This window comes from Salvelinus fontinalis, chromosome 21 (assembly GCF_029448725.1).
Source record: "Salvelinus fontinalis isolate EN_2023a chromosome 21, ASM2944872v1, whole genome shotgun sequence".
NCBI classification, from domain to species: domain Eukaryota; kingdom Metazoa; phylum Chordata; class Actinopteri; order Salmoniformes; family Salmonidae; genus Salvelinus; species Salvelinus fontinalis.
The window spans coordinates 29,339,296-29,357,539 of NC_074685.1; the positions used below are offsets into that span (position 1 = coordinate 29,339,296).

At 42.6% G+C, this 18,244-nt stretch overlaps 2 protein-coding genes across 3 annotated transcripts in view; both read right to left on the reverse strand.

Moving 5' to 3' along the window:
• Positions 1-1,538: 1,538 nt before the first annotated feature.
• brf2 (BRF2 RNA polymerase III transcription initiation factor subunit) lies at positions 1,539-3,737 on the reverse strand. 2 transcript variants are annotated; one of them, XM_055874628.1, is made up of 4 exons: positions 3,437-3,737; positions 3,173-3,232; positions 2,718-3,039; positions 1,539-2,579 (listed from the first exon to the last, which is right to left on the reverse strand). In XM_055874628.1, the coding sequence occupies exons 1-4, from the start codon at positions 3,591-3,593 to the stop codon at positions 1,709-1,711; spliced, it is 1,410 nt and encodes a 469-aa protein (XP_055730603.1). In that variant the 5' UTR covers positions 3,594-3,737; the 3' UTR covers positions 1,539-1,708. The 2 variants fall into 2 exon arrangements, with proteins under 2 accessions (XP_055730603.1, XP_055730604.1); XM_055874629.1 differs by having other exon boundaries at positions 2,718-3,002; positions 3,437-3,454.
• An 822-nt stretch (positions 3,738-4,559) lies between these two features.
• LOC129818582 (rab11 family-interacting protein 1-like) overlaps positions 4,560-18,244 on the reverse strand; it is a 30,754-nt gene continuing 17,069 nt past the window's right edge. The window contains exons 4-6 of the mRNA XM_055874622.1: positions 15,400-17,031; positions 14,380-14,494; positions 4,560-5,400 (exon numbers count right to left, since the gene is read on the reverse strand). Of these exons, the coding sequence (XP_055730597.1) occupies positions 5,203-5,400; positions 14,380-14,494; positions 15,400-17,031 (1,945 nt within the window). The 3' untranslated portion in view covers positions 4,560-5,202. The remainder of the gene's footprint in view (positions 5,401-14,379; positions 14,495-15,399; positions 17,032-18,244) is intronic.

The window sequence follows — 18,244 nt, forward strand, 5'->3', positions numbered from 1 at the left end:
TTCTCACTTAACGTTACACCTTTGTTATCGTTCAGGGGACGCGCTGCTGTAACAGACAAGCTGTCTTTCCAGAGCACGCGCTGATGCTGTAACTAGTAAATTGGTTGTCTCTTCTTTCTTCAGTCGCGTGCCACATTCTGTTGTTATGTGAACGATTGGCTGAGCCTTGGATACAGCCAGTATTGCTCCAAACGCGCATTACTCGCTCACAGCCAGTAAGGATCCAACCCCCCTCCTTTCCCAAACTTTTCTCATCAGATATACACAAATCACGTAGGTCACCTATTTTGGATTCAAAACGGCAAATTTCGCCGAAAAGGTGACTAGTTTGCCTTCCTGTGATAAGTGTGTGAATTGGACCATTTTCCTGTCCTGCTAAGCATTGAAAATGTTATGAGTACTTTTGGGTGTCATGGAAAATGGAGTAAAAAGTACATTATTTACTTTAGGAATGTAGTGAAGTAAAAGTTGTCAGAAATATAAATAGTAAAGTACAGATACCCCAAAAACTTACTTAAGTACTGCTTTAAAGTATTTAGACTTATAAGTACTTTACGCCACTGATCATTTCCTGTTTCCATCAGCCCGGTCGTGACTTTTTTTCCCATGCGTCAAGTAATTCATTTGCATGAAATGTTTGGATAAGGTATGGGCAACTTTGATGGGGGTGGGGGCAACAACACATCTGAACTCATCATGGAGGGGCTGTAGTGGCTAGCGGGTCTCCATACCCACATAGTCAGAACTGGCCCTAGCCTTTTGGGGCACCGAAGTTACATTTTATCAATTCAACATCTATTCTACATTGGTTCAACGCCATTTCATTGAAATGACGTAGAAACAACATTGATTCAACCAGTGTGTGCCCAGTGGGATATGAATGGACTGACAAGAGGAGTAAATGAAGAGGCAAGACTGCAGGTAGACAATAACTAGAATGCACTAATCTAAGTTAAAAAAATATGTATACTGTGTGACAAGAAAACAGTGACTGTCCACAAATCCCACATGTGGTTGCTATGGTAACAATCATCTCACCACAACATCAGTAAAAAAAACACTAGAGAACATGGCTTCAGAAAGTTCAAATCTAGATGACTAATGCCTAACTTCTGTAAAAACTAATAAATATTTTAGGCTGACAGCTGTAGACAACCTAATAACCAACAGTGCTGACTGTTTGAAAAAACTATTTTAGACTACAGGCTGTGCTGTGACAACATTGACACTAATTAGGCGAATGTGCTCTAAAATCACTGACAGCCAGCCTGAGATGATGAACTGGGTTTAGGCCACTGTAATTAGTCAAATAGATAATTTGCAAAGAACCACAAATCCAAGGAGTCTATTGGGACACTTCAAGTACAGTATATGGGCTTGTTTTCCAGTTTGAAGTACAGACCATTTAGTAAAATATTTGGATGCACACACACCTTCAATGCAATAAAATTGATCAGCCAAAGAAGAATTTTTCAATTAAACTAACGCATAAAGGATACAATCACCATTAAAATTAATATAGTCCTAAACACTACTGGTGAGTGTTTTGAAATAAGTAGATTTAATGTGTTGCCTTATGACCTGAAGGGTACAAGAGATTATTCAATATTCATACAAAATAGTCAGCCAAATAGTTGCATTATAATGCATTACAGATCAGACAGCGCAGTATAGCTAAGTCACCTGGTTACAATGTGATCCCTTCCTGTCAGAACTCATCATCAGAGGAAGCTAATGCCTCTTTAGCCTCAACATAGTCTCTGATCTCCTGAGGAGTACGGATGTAACTGTCAATCTCACTGTCTGAGATCTCCTCATCACCAGTCACCTCCACCACCGGGACCTGCACCCTCCTTATCTTAGCGTACCTCACAGAAGGGGGTTCAAACAAACTCCTCTTGCCAGAGTTTGGTGCTGAGGGCTGGCTGTGCTGGGAGTCTGTGCCAGGCCCCGTATGTGGCAACCCCTCCATTACAACAGTGTATGTCAGGTCAACATCTCCTTGTTGCTGGATGCTCCCTGTGTCTGGTTCTCCCACAAAGGGTTCTTTAGGGGTCTGCCCTGGGGTCTGGGATGAAGCTGCACCCTCCAGGCAGGGTGTGTTGGTGTGGGATCCAGGTAGGGAGTTCTCTAAGCTTGGTGGGAGTACGGATTCAGAGGCCAGGGCTTCCTCGTGACTGCTCAGGGCCCTCCTCAGTAGCGTGAGTCTATGGTTCAGGATGTCATCCACCATCTGGATCACAGTCTGGGGTGTCACCTCATCCCCCCTCAGCCAGGGCAGCTCCTGGCCCAGCTTACACAGCACCTCCTTCAGCTCAGTCACCCGCTTCGGCGCTATGGAGGACTTGGTCACTTTGGCCATCTGGCAGAACCTGGCCAGTGTGTATTTGAGCCGGGCCTGGGTGGGTTTCAGGGACTGCCAAGCCAGGAAGATGGAGGCCGTGAGGATGGGGATGGGCTGGCGGCCAGTCACTAGCCAGGCATCTGCAGCCAGCTCCAACAGGACAGCAGCTCGCTTTGTCAAATCCTTGGAGGACTCTGACAACTCTTCATGGACATGTTGAGGGCTTAGTTTGTATCTTACAGAGAAAGGAGAGAAAATACAGTTTCTCAATAAGCATCAAATGTCTACCTAATAACAACATGTGCTCAGTCAGGCAATTTATTTATCATCAGGCAATCAAGGCTAATGTTTATAGTTGAGGTGATTGACGTACGCCTGACAGTGTGTCTCCAGTAGGTCAATGATACTGGTGGGGGGAGCCTCTATCTTCAGAATCTTCACCATCTCCTGGTAGACCACACCTATCAGCCTGGGGTTCGCCTCCAGGAGACAACAAATGGTTCCCATGGCGATGGGCCAGCTGTGCTGCCTGCAGGTCGCCAGCACGCAGCATCCTGCCAGAACCTCTTTCTTCTGCAGGCTGACCCTGATGAAGTTAGGGTGCTCATAGGCCTGCTTAAAATGGGTCTCTGCAGTCTCCTCCATGAGGAAAGTGAGCCTGAGAATACGACAGAGAGCACGCACCCGGTGTATGCCTGTTTGGAGGAAGTGATACAGTATTGCCAGCCACATATGATTAAAATACACAGCAATTTGTGATATTCAACCCTCACATTGTGTCAGAAACAGGTAGTCAGTGGTTCTAGAGGGAAACGGTGCAGTTCCTACCATTGATTAGATTACGGCATGGCTTCTTGTCCACTTCTGTGCTATTAGTGTATCTTACATCTACAGGACCAAAACAAGCAGACAAGGAAATACAAACAAAGTGTTCAATTAAATCACAGTCACAATATAGACAGCAGGCATGTGGAATAGCCTTACAGAAGAATGCATGACCAACACTCAGTAGGAAAGCACATTCTTACAGGCAGCTGCATAAATAATTGTGCTAAGGTGACAGATAAACCAGTTAGTTAGATAACTAGCTACCTGTGCCCTGTGTCTCTTCACTTCGGGTAGTGGTGAGTAGACCTTCGGATACCACAGCGCCACAATCTGCACATACAAGTTGTGGTTGTGAATAATGTTCGTCGTCCACTATGTCGAGCGAGCCACACTCCGGACACTTCAGACCGACAGTAGCCATCTTCAGTTTGATGTATGTTGGTTAACGTTAGCTAGCAAATCATAAACTTGTGAGTCAGCCAAAACCTACCACAATACCATTCATGTGCTGTGAACGACCAATGAACGTTTCGAGTTCTTAATGTGAGCTCAGCCTTTATAATCCGTGTAGAAACAAGACACCCTTACTTTCGTTCCGCTATTGAAAGCTACTGCAACGCTCTACTTCTATTGGAACAGCGCATTATATCCATACGTTACGTTCATCGCGTGAAATCGATGCGTCAAGCTTTATTTAAAGGTTTATCACAAGGTATTAATACACACTTTACAGATGAGAGAGCGATAGAAAGTGTGCGCGAGTGAGAGACAAAGAGAGAAAGTGGTGTGTGTGTTTGTCAACCGGAGGCTAAATAAATTACATGATTTTTTGAAAATGAGTCTTTATTTTATCATTGCAAAATAGGCTTTACATGGACCGAATATAGACGTTCTGACTTTCACCTAATCTCTCGTGGACAGATGTAATTGAGCGTTTGACCCAATTACGTGGGATACATGAGATTTTAGTTCTGGGTGTCCGAGATTAACTTTCACCCAACTATACAGTAATAATTTGTATGACCAAAGGCAGACCAACATACTCTGACACATCTTGCTACTGTATTTACCTATGGACAGTGGTAGCTGGTTTAAGAAAACAGTCTCTGAATTTCAATAGCTTTCTTCACAAGGAAATGACACTTTGAACGGTATTTATAGGTTACACCCTTGCAATTTGTTTCCAGGGGTGCACCTGTCAGTGAGATTGCCTTTTGATGAATGCACTCTCGATTCATTGCATAGTCCACACTTCCCAGTAAACCTTGCTTATCTGTAGTCTAAATTGTAATAATTATCAATCCATGTTTACCTCTTAGACTAGCAATTTATCAATTCTTTCCTCCTCAAAGTGATTCAACATGAATTTGACAATAGGAAAAGGACATCTATGTACAACATTTATAGGAGTTATACAGTATCAGGGAATAATATCTGTACCTCAGACAAGCAATACAAACACTTTACCGACAGGTATTACTCATTAGAATTCATTGTAATACTTGTCATAAGCATGTTTGACACCTTATACCAGTCTGTCTGCTTTACATAAAGTGTTAACAAATAAGCAAACTCCACTGTTCTGTTGGAGCTTTCATTATTTATTATTCAATTCATTCTTCAGTGTCATTGCGCTTGATTTAACCTTCATATCATACTCGTCGCAAGAAAATCAAAACATTAATACTAAGAAAAATCGAACTGTCAAAAACGTAAGGCAACTTCCCACAGGCCTATATGGACTTGTGCTTTGTTTGTGTTCTTATACTGTCTTTACACGCCCATAAAGTTAAGAAATCCTTTAGTCAAAATGTAATGAACAATTAAATATTCAACAATCAAAATGTAATGAACAAAAGCGCATCTGTTCAGTAGGAACAGAAAGCCAGTGCTTGGTATGGTATACATGGGTGTCGGGTGAATTCAAAGTTATTTGGGAGGAAAGAGGGAAATATTCAACCAGCCCAATACATGTGCATTGAGGAAGATCCATATTTTAGGAAGGGCCTGCTCTGAATGATTAGGAACACTCATTTGAGTGAGTTCATGGTCATCAGGATACTGGGTTGCTCCTCGATGATGCGCACCAGCAGGTTGTCAATGTACTGCTCCAGCTCCTTGATCTTATCGTCCCTTTTGGAGAGCTGCTCCTGCTGCTTCACCACCAGGGAGATCAGCTCTTCCTGGGTCAGCTGGGAGTAGGGACCTTTGACCACTGTGTCTTTGACCTAGAAGGAAAGGGAGGGAATGGAGGTGGTACAATCAGTCAGTGCCATTTATATTTTTCCATAGACTTCTCCAAGGATACTATATGCCATGCATTATCTATAATGTCTATAGCGTTGGGCCAGTAACTGAAAAGTCACTGGTTTGAATCCCCAAGCCGGCAAGGTGGAAAATCTTCCGTTCTACCCCATGAGCAAGGCAGTTAACCCCAAACAACTGCTCCCTGGGCACTGATGACGTTGATTAAGACAACCCCCCACACCTCTGATTCAGGGGTTTGGGTTATTTTTGGAAGACATATTTTGGTTTAATGCACTCAAGTTGTGCAACTGACAAAGTATCCCCCTTTCCCTATTAAGCAATGTTTGAACTATGCACAAACCCTTACATAGAGAAACATTCAATGCACAAGAAAGGTCTAGCTTTCAGACACTTATAAATGGAGGGCATTGGATGGGTGCAATGTTACCTAAATCTCCATTCTAAAAAGTCTTTGAGCCTATGATATGGGCACAGAGACTCAGAGAGGTTTGTGAACTCTAAGCTCTGACAGCTTTGTGAGAACTCTGTTAGAGCTCGTATGTCTCAGATCCCAACACGATAGGCAAAGCCCAGTGTTATTCACAGTGAGCTTAAGGTGCGTCATCGACAAGACAAAGAATGTTGTAGAATAGATCAAGTAATCTGTGGCAATTCTTTACAGGGACCATTTGGTGGGAGGGATTGTTGTGACTGTGTTTGTGTGTAAGTGTGCGTGCGTGTTAGTGTGTGCCCGCCTACATGTAGCTAGAATGGGATTTTATTGTACTAATGTTTGATTAAAACCAACTGTGCATCAAATAACTTGTTGGATAAATTGAAACAGCAGCACAGGACATTTGCATGAGGTGCCTGGGGGATTGATTTCAAATATATCCTGGTACGTTAATTGCATAAGATTATTATGATAATATTATCAAAAAGAGCCCCTGCTGTGCATATTAACACTTTTCCCAACATACACTATTAGAAAAAAGGGTTCCAAAAGGGTTCTTTGGCTGTTCCCATAGGATAACCCTTTTCGGTTCCATGTAGAACCCTCTGTGGAAAGGAACCGAATAAGGTTCATCAAAGGGTTCTCCTTTGGGGACAGCCAAATAAGCCTTTTAGGTTCTAGATAGCACCTTTTTTCTTAGACACAATGGGGTCTGAATATTCAGTACACATACAGAGGGGTGTAGTGCCATTCTTTTAGGTGCGGAAATGCATTTTTTTTTTTGTGACATCATTTCTCAAAGTTTGTAACAGATGCATTATAGAATAATGCATCCTCCAATTGCAACATCTGCCTATGCCCACACATATTGTCTCAATAAATTATTCCCATTTTCTTTTTCTCCCCAATTGGTAGTTACAGTCTTGTCCCATCGCTGCAACTCCCGTACGGACTTGGGAGAGGCGAAGGTCGAGAGCCGTGTGTCCTCCGAAATAACCCAGCCAAGCCGCACTGCTTCTTGATACAATGCCTGCTTAACCCGGAAGCCAGACGCACTAATGTGCTGGGGGAACCACCGTACACCTGGTGACCGTGTCAGCATGCATTGTGCCCAGCCCGCCACAGGAGTCTCTAGTGCGCGATGGGACAAGAACATCCCTGCCGGCCAAACCCTCCCCTAAACTGGACAATGCTGGGCCCATGGGTCTCCCGGTCACAGCCGGCTGCGACAGAGCCTGGACTTGAAACAGGATTTCTAATGGCACAGCTAGCACTGTGATGCAGTGTCTTAGACCACTGCGCCACTCGGAAGGCCAAATGTTTCTATTTTTAAATACCCTCAAACACCAAAATAGGCAATCATGAATGTTAATTATTCAAGTTTTACCGGTGAAATGTCCAAACTCCATGCCAATCATTTGATCTCAATCAGTTTCATGGGAATATACATTTAGATCTTCTTGAACTACTGTTCTGTAAGTGAATTACAGCAGATGGCCTCAACAATTAGCCTTTCTTGTATTTTGTTTCAATCTAAGCATAGACTATACATCCTGCCGAGTTGCGTGCTCAGTTGAGTTTTGGGCGCATGAGGAAAAAAAACCAGTGACTTCAGCGAGAACCCTAAAAGTCATAAAAAAATGACTGAGGTAGTGTTTTTGGTGTAACTGTAATATAGGCCTACTACTACGCTATTATATTTGGGTCTGTTATGTAAATACTAATTAAATCATTAGGCCTGTGTGATCTTGCAAGACATAGGCTACACTAACAGGGCAAGTTCATTAAATGCGTTATACATGAGCCTAAGTCCATAAACTGTTTTGAGGACAGACGTCTTAGCAGCCTGGTCTCGGACTAGACGTACCATAGTAAATGTAAATCCGGGACACTGAAATTAGTATATGTTACAATTGGTATGGTTACATAAGACCGGTCGCTTAACTTCTCTAGGATAGGGGGCAGCATTTTCACGTTTGGATCAAAAGCATACCCAAATTCAACTGCCAGCTACTCATCCCCTGAAGATAAGATATGCATATTGTTAGTAGATTTGGATAGAAAATACTCAGAAGTTTCTAAAACTTTTTGAATCATGTCTGTGAGTATAACAGAACTTATTTAGCAGGCGAAACCCTGAGGACAAACCATTCAGATTCTTTTTTTTTTTTGAGGTCACTCTCTTTTCAATGGATTTTCTTTGGGAATACAGATTTCTAATTGACCTTCTTGCAGTTCCTACCACTTCCACTGGATGTCAACAGTCTTTAGAAATTAGTTAAGGGTTTTTCCTTTGTGTAATGAAGTACGGCCATTTTGAATCAGGGTCACTTGTTGTGTACTGTTAGATAGAGGCGCGTGACCAGAAAGCATGCTACAGATTGTTTTAATACTGTATTGAACACAGATCATCCCGTCTTCAATTTTATCGATTATTTTTGTTAAACAATAGCTAAAGTTGTATTACAAAAGTAGTTTGAAATGTTTTGGCAAAGTTTACAGGTAACTTTTGAGATATTTTGTAGTCATGTTTCACGAGTTGGAACCGGTGTTTTTCTGGATCAAACGCGCCAAATAAATGGACATTTTGGATATATATCGACGGAATTAATCGAACAAAAGGACCATTTGTGATGTTTATGTGACATATTGGAGTGCCAACAACAGAAGCTCATCAAAGGCATGAATTATATTTTTATTTCTGCGTTGTGTCGCGCATGCAGGGTTGAAATATGCTTATCTCTCTTTGTTTACAATGGTGCTAACTCAGATAATAGCATTGTTTGCTTTCGCCGAAAAGCCTACTTGAATTCTGACATGTTGGCTGGATTCACAACCAGTGTAGCTTTAATTTGGTATCTTTCATGTGTGATTTAATGAAAGTTTGATTTTTATAGTAATTTATTTGAATAAGGCACTCTGCATTTTCTCTGGCTTTTGGCCAAGTGAGACAGTAGCGTCCCGCCTAAAGTCAGATTTTTGGATAGAAATATGAACTTTACCAACAAAACATACATGTATTGTGTAACATGAAGTCCTATGAGTATCATCGGATGAAGATCTAAGGTTAGTGATTAATTTTATCTCTATTTCTGCTTTTTGTTACTCCTCTCTTTGGATGGAAAAATGGCTGTGTTTTTCTGTGGCTATGTACTGACCTAACGTAATCGTTTGGTGTGCTTTCGCCGTAAATCCTTTTTGAAATCAGACATGTTGGCTGGATTCACAACAAGTGTAGCTTTAATTTGGTGTCTTTCATGTGTGATTTCATGAAAGTTGGATTTTTTTAGTAATTTATTTGAATTTGGCGCTCTGCATTTTTACTGGCTTTTGGCCAAGTGGGACGTTAACCTCTCTGGGATATGTGGATATGTAAGGCAAAAATGAAAGTAAGGTGGCTGGTCGAGTGTATAACGCGAACATCTTGCAAACCAAAGGTTGCTTGTTCGAATCCCATCATGGACAACTTTAGCATTTAACTTCTTTGGGACTAAGGGGCAGTATTGAGTAACTTCGATGAAAAGGTGCCCAGAGTAAACTGCTTGCTACTCAGGCCCAAAAGCTAGAATATGCATATAATTAGTAGATTTGGATAGAAAACACTCTGAAGTTTCTAAAACTGTTTGAATGATGTCTGAGTATAACAGAACTCATATGGCAGGCAAAAACCTGAGAAAAGATCCAACCAGAAGGTGGAAAATCTGAGGTTTGTAGGTTTTCAAGTCTTTGCCTATCCAATATACAGTGTCTATGGGGTCATATTGCACTTTCTAAGGCTTCCACTAGATGTCGACAGTCTTTAGAACGTTGTTTCAGGCTTCTACTGTGAAGGGGGAGAGAATAAGAGCTGTTTGAACCAGGTGTCTGGCAGAATGCCATGACCTCAGTCAGGCCTTTCTAAAGACAAAGGAATTGTCCGGTTGAAACATTATTGAAGATTGATTCTATACATCGTTTGACATGTTTCTACGAACTGTAATATAACTTTTTTGCCTTTGTCTGGACCTAGTGCCTGCGCTTTTGGATTACTGTACTAAACGCACAAACAAAAAGGAGGTATTTGGACAAATTATGGACTTTATCGAACAAAACTAACATTTATTGTGGAACTGGGATTCCTGGGAGTGCATTCCGATGAAGATCATCAAAGGTAAGTTAATATTTATAATGCTATTTCTGACTTCTGTTGACTCCACAACATGGCGGGTATCTGTATGGCTTGTTTTGGTCTCTGAGAGCTGTACTCAGCTTATTCCATGGTGTGTTTTGCTGTAAAGCTTTTTTGAAATCTGACATGGTTGCATTAAGGAGAAGTATATCTTTAATTCCATGCATAACACTTGTATTTTCATCAACATTTATGATGAGTATTTCTGTAAATTGATGTGGCTCTCTGCAAAATCACTGGATGTTTTGGAAGCAAAACATTACTGAACATAACGCGCCAATGTAAACAGATTTTTGATATAAATATGAACTTTATCGAACAAAACATACATGAATTGTCTAACTTGAAGTCCTATGAGTGCCATCTGATGAAGATCATCAAAGGTTAGTGATTAATCTTATCTCCATTTCTGCTTTTTGTGACTCTTCTCTTCGGCTGGAAAAATGGCTGTTTTTTGTGACTAGGTACTGACCTAACATAAATCGCATTATATGCTTTGGTCGTAAAGCCTTTTTGAAATCGCACACGGTGGTGGGATTAACAACAAGTTTATCTTTAAAATGGTGTATAATACTGGTATGTTTGAGGAATTTTAATTTTGAGATTTCTGTTTGAATTTGGCGCCCTGCAGTTTCACTTTCTGTTGTCAACTCGATCCCGTTAACGGGATTTGAGCCAAAAGTGTTAAGCTAATTAGTAACTTTGCAACTACTTTTTAGCTACTTTGCAACTACTTAGCATGTTAGCTTCCCCTTCCCCTAACCTTGCAAAGTAGTTGTAAAGTTATGTGAGAATGCTGTTCATTGACTCAGCATACAACACCATTGTTCCCTTCAACCTTAGGACTTTGGGACTGAACAACTCCCTCTGCAACTGGATCCTGGACTTCCTGACGAGCCAACCCCAGGTGGTGAGGGTCGGCAACATCACCTACGCCACGCTGACCCTCAACACGGGGGCCCCACAGGGATGTGTGCTTAGTCCCCTCCTATACTCCCTGTTCACCCATGACTGCGTGGACCCACACGACTTCAACACCATCATCAAGTTTGCTAACGACACGACAATGTGGTGCCGGGACAACAGCCTATCCCGCAACGTCAGTGAGACCAAGGAGCTGATCGTGGAATACAGGAAACGGGGGGCCGCGAGCACGCCCCTTACACATCGACGGGGCTGTAGGGGAGCGGGCCAAGAGCTACAAGTTCCTCGGTGTCTAAATCACCAAGGACTTAAAAATGGTCCACTCACACACGTAAAGTTGTGAAGGCGTGACAGCGCTTCTTCCCACTCAGGAGGTTGAAAAGGTTTGGCATGGGCCCTCAAATCCTCAAAAGGTTCTACAGCTGCACCATTGAGAGCATCTTGACTTTTTAATTTTTTTTGTTATTTAACCTTTATTGTACTAGGCATTTAACTGGCTGCATCATTGCTTGGTATGGCAACAGCACCACCCTTGGTCGCATGGTGCTACAGAGGTTGGTGCCGACAACACAGCACATCACTGGAGCCGAGCTCCCTGCCATCCAGGACCTCTATATCAGGAGGTGTGAAAGACCAGCCACCCAAGCCATAGACTGTTCTCTCTGCTTTCGCACAGAAAGCAGTACCGGTGCATCAAGTCTGACACCAAAAGGCTCCTGAACAGTTTCTATACCCAAGCCATAAGAGTGCTAAATAGCTAACAGAATGGCTACACAGAGACAAAAAAATATACAAGGGTCAACTCAGTCTATGCACACAAACTCCAACACACACATAACATGCAGTCACATTTATACTGACTCTACACATACATACAACCATAATTTAAACTACTGCTACTCTGTTTATCATATATCCTGATGCCTAATCACCTTACCCCTATACATATCTACAGTTGAAGTCAGAAGTTTACATGCATTAACTCATTTTTCAACCACTCCACAAATTTCTTGTTAACAAACTATAGTTTTGGCAAGTCGGTGAGGACATCTACTTTGTGCATGACAAGTAATTTTTCCAACAATTGTTTACAGACAGATTATTTCACTTATAATTCACTGTATCACAATTCCAGTGGGTCAGAAGTTTACGTACACTAAGTTGACTGTGCCTTTAAACAGCTTGGAAAATTCCAGAAAATGATGTCATGGCTTTAGAAGCTTCAGAAAGGCTAATTAACATAATTTGAGTCAATTGGAGGTGTACCTGTGGATGTATTTCAAGGCCTACCTTCAAACAAAGTGCCTCTTTGCTTGACATCATGTGAAAATCAAAAGAAATCAGCCAAGACCTCAGAAAAAAATTGTAGACCTCCACAAGTCTGGTTCATCCTTGGGAGCAATTTCCAAACACCTGAAGGTACCACGTTCATCTGTACAAACAATAGTACGCAAGTATAAACACCATGGGACCACGCAGCCGTCATACTGCTCAGGAAGGAGATGCGTTCGTTCTCCTAGAGATGAACGTACTTGGTGCGAAAAGTGCAAATCAATCCCAGAACAACAGCAAAGGACCTTGTGAAGATGCTGGAGGAAACAGGTACAAAAGTATCTATATCCACAGTAAAACAAGTCCTATGTTGACAAACTGAATGGCCGCTCAGCAAGGAAGAAGCCACTGCTACAAAACCGCCATAAAAAAGGCAGACTACGGTTTGCAACTGCACATGGGGGACAAAGATGGTACTTTTTGGAGAAATGTCCTCTGGTCTGATGAAACAAAAATAGAACTGTTTGGCCATAATGACCATTGTTATGTTTGGAGACAAAAGGGGATGCTTGCAAGCCGAAGAACACCATCCCAGCCGTGAAGCATAGAGGTGGCAGCATCATGTTGTGGGGGTGTTTGCTGCAGCAGGGACTGGTGCACTTCACAAAATAGATTGCTTCATGAGGCGGGAAAATTACGTGGATATATTGAAGCAACATCTCAAGACATCAGTCAGGAAGTTAAAGCTTGGTCGCAAATGCGTCTTCCAAATGGACAATGACCCCAAGAATACTTCCAAAGTTGTGGCAAAACGGCTTAAGCACAACAAAGTCAACTTACTGGAGTGGCCATCACAAAGCCCTGACCTCAATCCCATAGAAGATTTGTGGGTAGAACTGAAAAAGCTTGTGTGAGCAAGGAGGCCTACAAACCTGACCCAGTTACACCAGCTCTGTCAGAAGGAAGGGGCCCAAATTCACCCAACTTATTGTGGGAAGCTTGTGGAAGGATACCCGACACGTTTGACCCAAGTTAAACCATTTAAAGGCAATGCTACCAAAGACTAATTGAGTGTATGTAAACTTCTGACCACGTGATGAAAGAAATAAAAGCTGAAATAAATCATTCTCTCTACTATTATTCGGACATTTCACATTCTTAAAATAGTGGTGATCCTAACTGACCTAAGACAGAGAATATTTACCAGGATTAAAATGTCAGGAATTGTGAAAAACTGTGTTTAAATGTATTTGGCTAAGGTGTATGTAAACTTCAGACTTCAACTGTACATATTTTGTCTTGCCCATTCCCCCTCTGAATGGCACACATACACACGACATTTCTGAATTATCTCAAGGCTTAAAAATGATTCTTTAACCGGTCTCCTCCCCTTTCGTGTGCCGTCGACTGGTAAGACGCTTCAGGAGGACGGTCAGGTGGTTTTGGGATTGAGCCTCCGTGTGAGATGAATCAGGAGGAAGTGGTACTTGCTAAGCAAGCGGAGTGACGTCCTTTACACTGGCTATTATAATGTAATATCCTACATAGAGTCATTTCAACATCTCGTTTTTATTTACATTTGGCTGAGTTGTCAACTGACATGAAATCAATAAAATAAAATAAAAATCACCATGTCATTGGATTTGCAATTTCGACCTGTTACAAGCTCTTAAGGATCTGACCCTTTTTTCAATTTTCACCTAAAATAACATCCCCAAATCTAACTGCCTGTAGCTCAGCACCTGAAGCAAGGATATGCATATTATTGATACCATTTGAAAGGAAACACTTTGAAGTTTGTGGAAATATGAAATTAATGTAGGAGAATATAACACATTAGATCTGGTAAAATGCATTTTTGTTTTGTACCATCATCTTTGAAATGCAAGAGAAAAGGCCATAATGTATTATTCCAGCCCAGGCGCAAAAAAGCGATGAAAGTTACAAAGGCTGGCATTTCTGTAGATGTGATTCATACTGGCTGAGGGCATTGTCTGAATGACATCACAATTAAACTAGCAGAGAAAAATTTGTATAAAATAATACAGCTCAGTATTTGTATTATTTTATGCAGTCTGTTTTGCTCATCTTTATCAAGGGTGCCAATAATTATGGACCTGACTGTATATTCCTTTAAAGTACCTGTATCTTCTCTTGAAGACCACCGAGGATCCCTGTAGATTTACCAGCCTGTCCCTCATGGATGTTGGAGGCTGGCTGGTTTTCCAGGGAACTCAAGGGCTTTACTGGGTGTGGCCTGAATCGAGATAGACAGAGACCATGAGAGTGAGAGACTCAAACTTTTCTGAAAAGTATTGTGTTAGAGGGCATGCAGAAGGTGGATGTGGGGGATATCGGGATACATTCCTTTTCTCAAAAAGCAGGTCTGATTATTTGAAGTTGAAGCTTGCTGCCAACAGTGGGAAACGATTTGTTTAATCAGTTATACATGACAAGAAATCCGAGCAGGGTTCGTCTTCACAATTGACTCATTCCCATCATACATGACACAATGACAAGCGTATCTGTACTCTTCTTTCCCTCTTAGATAAGGTTAGACTGCAGAGGATCCACAGTGTACGCGTGGTCTGAGTAATGGCATTTTACAGGCTCCACTGAGCTTTGTCAGATTCTACAGGAAGAATAACATGACAAAAAGCAATGAAAGCTACAAAGGCTGGCATTTCTACAGTCCTTATTCATACTGGCTGAGGGCATTGTGTGAATGACATCGTAATTAAACAACTAGCAGAAAATAAATTACACCTGCAGTAATTAGTAGCTAAGTGCTCTTTGATGACATAATATACTGCTAATTGCTCTGGGGAGCTATGTTCCAATTGCTTTATGTTAAACTCCATAATAATTACAGTATAATAATTAAGAAAATAGTACCAGCTATGATTTCCTTTGCACAATTTTTTAAAGTATTGCAAATACAACCTAGTCATAAGTTTAATTCAGGAAAGTACAGCTAAACATTTGATAAGAGAGTAGAAGAGTTTTATAAAGGGTCACATTCATGAAGTGTTCTGGAACAATGCATTTTACAAGCGATTGGGGAGGTTTAGTAATTCTAACTACAGTACATTCTACAGGAGAGGTTTGGTGGACAGCACATAGCTGCTACACGCTACAGGAAAAGGCTGAGATCTCTCTCACCTGCGTGTGCTTGAGGCAGACCTGTCCCCTCTCCCTCCTGCTTCCTCTCCACTGCACTGCTCTGTAATGGAGGGCAGAGCTCCAGCATGAAGCAGGGTCTTCTGGCCAGGGACAGAGCTTGTTGTCTGGGGAGGGCAGTCTCTCTTGCCCCCTGATCCCTTCAGGGGCTCAGGGTGGGGTAAGGAGGAGGGGGCAGGTGAGGGGAAACATGGGGGCTGGGCAAGGGTAACACACGGTAGTGCCACACCCACCCCGCCATTCTGCTTTCTTACCCAGTTACCTGAGGAAAGCTTACTCGAAGTGGGAGCCGCTGGGCTTTGTAGTTTTCCAGAACTCTGTTTACCAGCTTCCTCCTCTCTAAATGTGGATGTTATCTTCACTGGAGGCAAGGGAGCACGGGCCCGCTTCGCTGATGTGCTTTTGGTGGGACAGGAGACATCCTCAGCTGGCCGAACATCTGGCGCTGGAAGCTCAGTTGTGTCCCCAACCACACGCTTCTGAAACGGACCTAGATCTGCATCTGTGGAGGTACAACTCTGTTGATTGTGAGAGTCCAGGCTCTCCTGACGCTCACCAGTTAGACTCTGATCTTCACTGCGTCCAGAGGACTTCTCCATTCTGCAGTCTTCTGCAAAGGGATTATTTGGACCAAACTGAACCGAAGATTCATGTTCCTCAGTATTTGATTGCTCATCTAACACATCAGCTGTTGACATTGTCTTCCCTGGAAGGTGCTGGGGCCTGGAGGGTGCTGGACCTTTATTGTGTTTCGCAACCATCAACCCCCCAGTGGCTGATGGCATGGGTTCCTCTGCTTGGTTCCCATGGTGGGTAGAGCTCTGGCTTCCACTGATGTGTTCTGTTGGAGCTGTGGAGGAAGATCTCAGTGGTGTGATCATCTGTGCCACACGTTGAGAAACCTTGGACATGGAGGCACCCACTCTGTCCTCATGTCCCTGATTGACACAGGTCATACTCTGGTCCCTCTGTGTCTGGCTTGGAGCCTGGTTTGGTCTGTCAGGAGGCAGTGGAGCAGGACGCTTGTCCCTCCTGACACTGGAATCATCCTGACTAACACTCTCATTTAAGTGCTGGTCATATTCGCTTCCCACCAATGACGTGGCAGAGTGGCGTCTTGGAGGAGGCTGCGGTTTTGTTGACGTTTTTTGGGTGAGGGTAGGAGTGGCAGAATCAGGGTTGGACTTACTGGGCCAGTTGTCCTCATGAGCCCATCGCTGGTTGTCTGGAGGCAGTGGAGCAGGTCCCTTATCCTGTCTGACACTGGAATGGTCCTTACCACTAACACCCCCCTGGTCATCCCCACTTCCCACCAATGACGTGGAAGATTGACGTCTGAGGGGAGGGGGCGGTTTTGTTGGCTTTGTTTTAGCGAGGGTAGGTGTGGCACAATGAGATTTACTAGACCAGTTGTCCTTACGAGCCCAGCGCTGATTGTTGGGAGCCACAAGGGCAGGGTCTTTCTTCTCCATCAGATCAGTAGACGGGTCAATAGCGTCTCCGGTTTCCCTAGCGCCTCTGGGGGAGTCCATAGAACTCTCCAGTTCAGGAGACGAGGATGATAAGGGGCTGGAAGATATAGCAGGCTTTGAAGGGTTCCCCCATGAAGAGGGTCTGGAAGAGCAGGGTTAGGAAGGGGAGGGTGCAGTGAGATTTTTTGTTGTTTCTGACGACAAGGTCTAACTACCAAACATTGAAAATGGAAAAACCTTCAAAACTTTTTAAAGAACATAGGATTTGTTTCTAAAACTAAATGATGAAATGCTTTGAAAGACTGTTGGAATCCACACACAAACACATTCCAGTTAGCAGAGAGGTAGGCAGTGCAAACTACAGAGGTGTTACATAACAAAGTTGTTACTAGTTTCTCGTAACTCACCAGACAAGAACATGGGAGTACGGGTGGGATTTCATTTTATTAGGTCTTTATGAGAGGGACATGACGGTTAGTTATAATGTTTATGTTAGTAACACAAAGACACAGAAAGGTTTTACATGTAGATTTAAAATAACGAAACATAGATCAAAAGGAGAAATACAAAAGAGAAATCATCTTTCTAGCTTCTGAACCTTGCCTGTTCACATGACCAAACAGCCTTGCTTGAATACACTCATATCATCCTGTTGCTTTGTTTCATCCTCATACACTCTCATGAGTCATTCAACATCAACGCCATAGTTAAAAACCTAAACAATCACCTAATGCTTTGTGTCTCACTGTAACACCTTTAATATGACATCTGTAGAAACTGTATAGCAAGGTATGATTCATGAGAGTAGCAGACAATCCAATCTGAGCCAAAGGTTTCCAACACGAACACGCACATCCACATTTTCCACTGCACTGCAACTTTCATGACGGTGTCATATTACTTCAGGGGATTGTGCTTTAATGAGATGCGCATGAGAGAGTAGTGTCATACACCTCAGGCCAACAGATACCAGGACATCTCGCTTAACACCAAACGGCCATGACTCTAACACGGAGATTAACTTAATATTCTCTACTGAGCATCACCCTGTACCAAAGTCATTGATAAGGCAACAGGTTTTCTGCTCGAATCTCAATTTTGTACCAAAGCAGTAAAGATCCAATAAAACCAACCCAATTACATCCAGCCGAGTCTCGTCCATACCGTGCCACGTCCATACATTGGGCGTGTTGCCTCCCTTGATTAACTGGTGGTATAAAAGTCTCTTTCAGACAAGTTGGTAGGTTTTCCACATAAATCTGACTTGTGCCACCCTGCTCTGACAGCGCAGAGGAAAGAGAATGTTAGCATTATTGATATTGTTTTGTTAGAAGATGAAATGGGATGTCTGAATC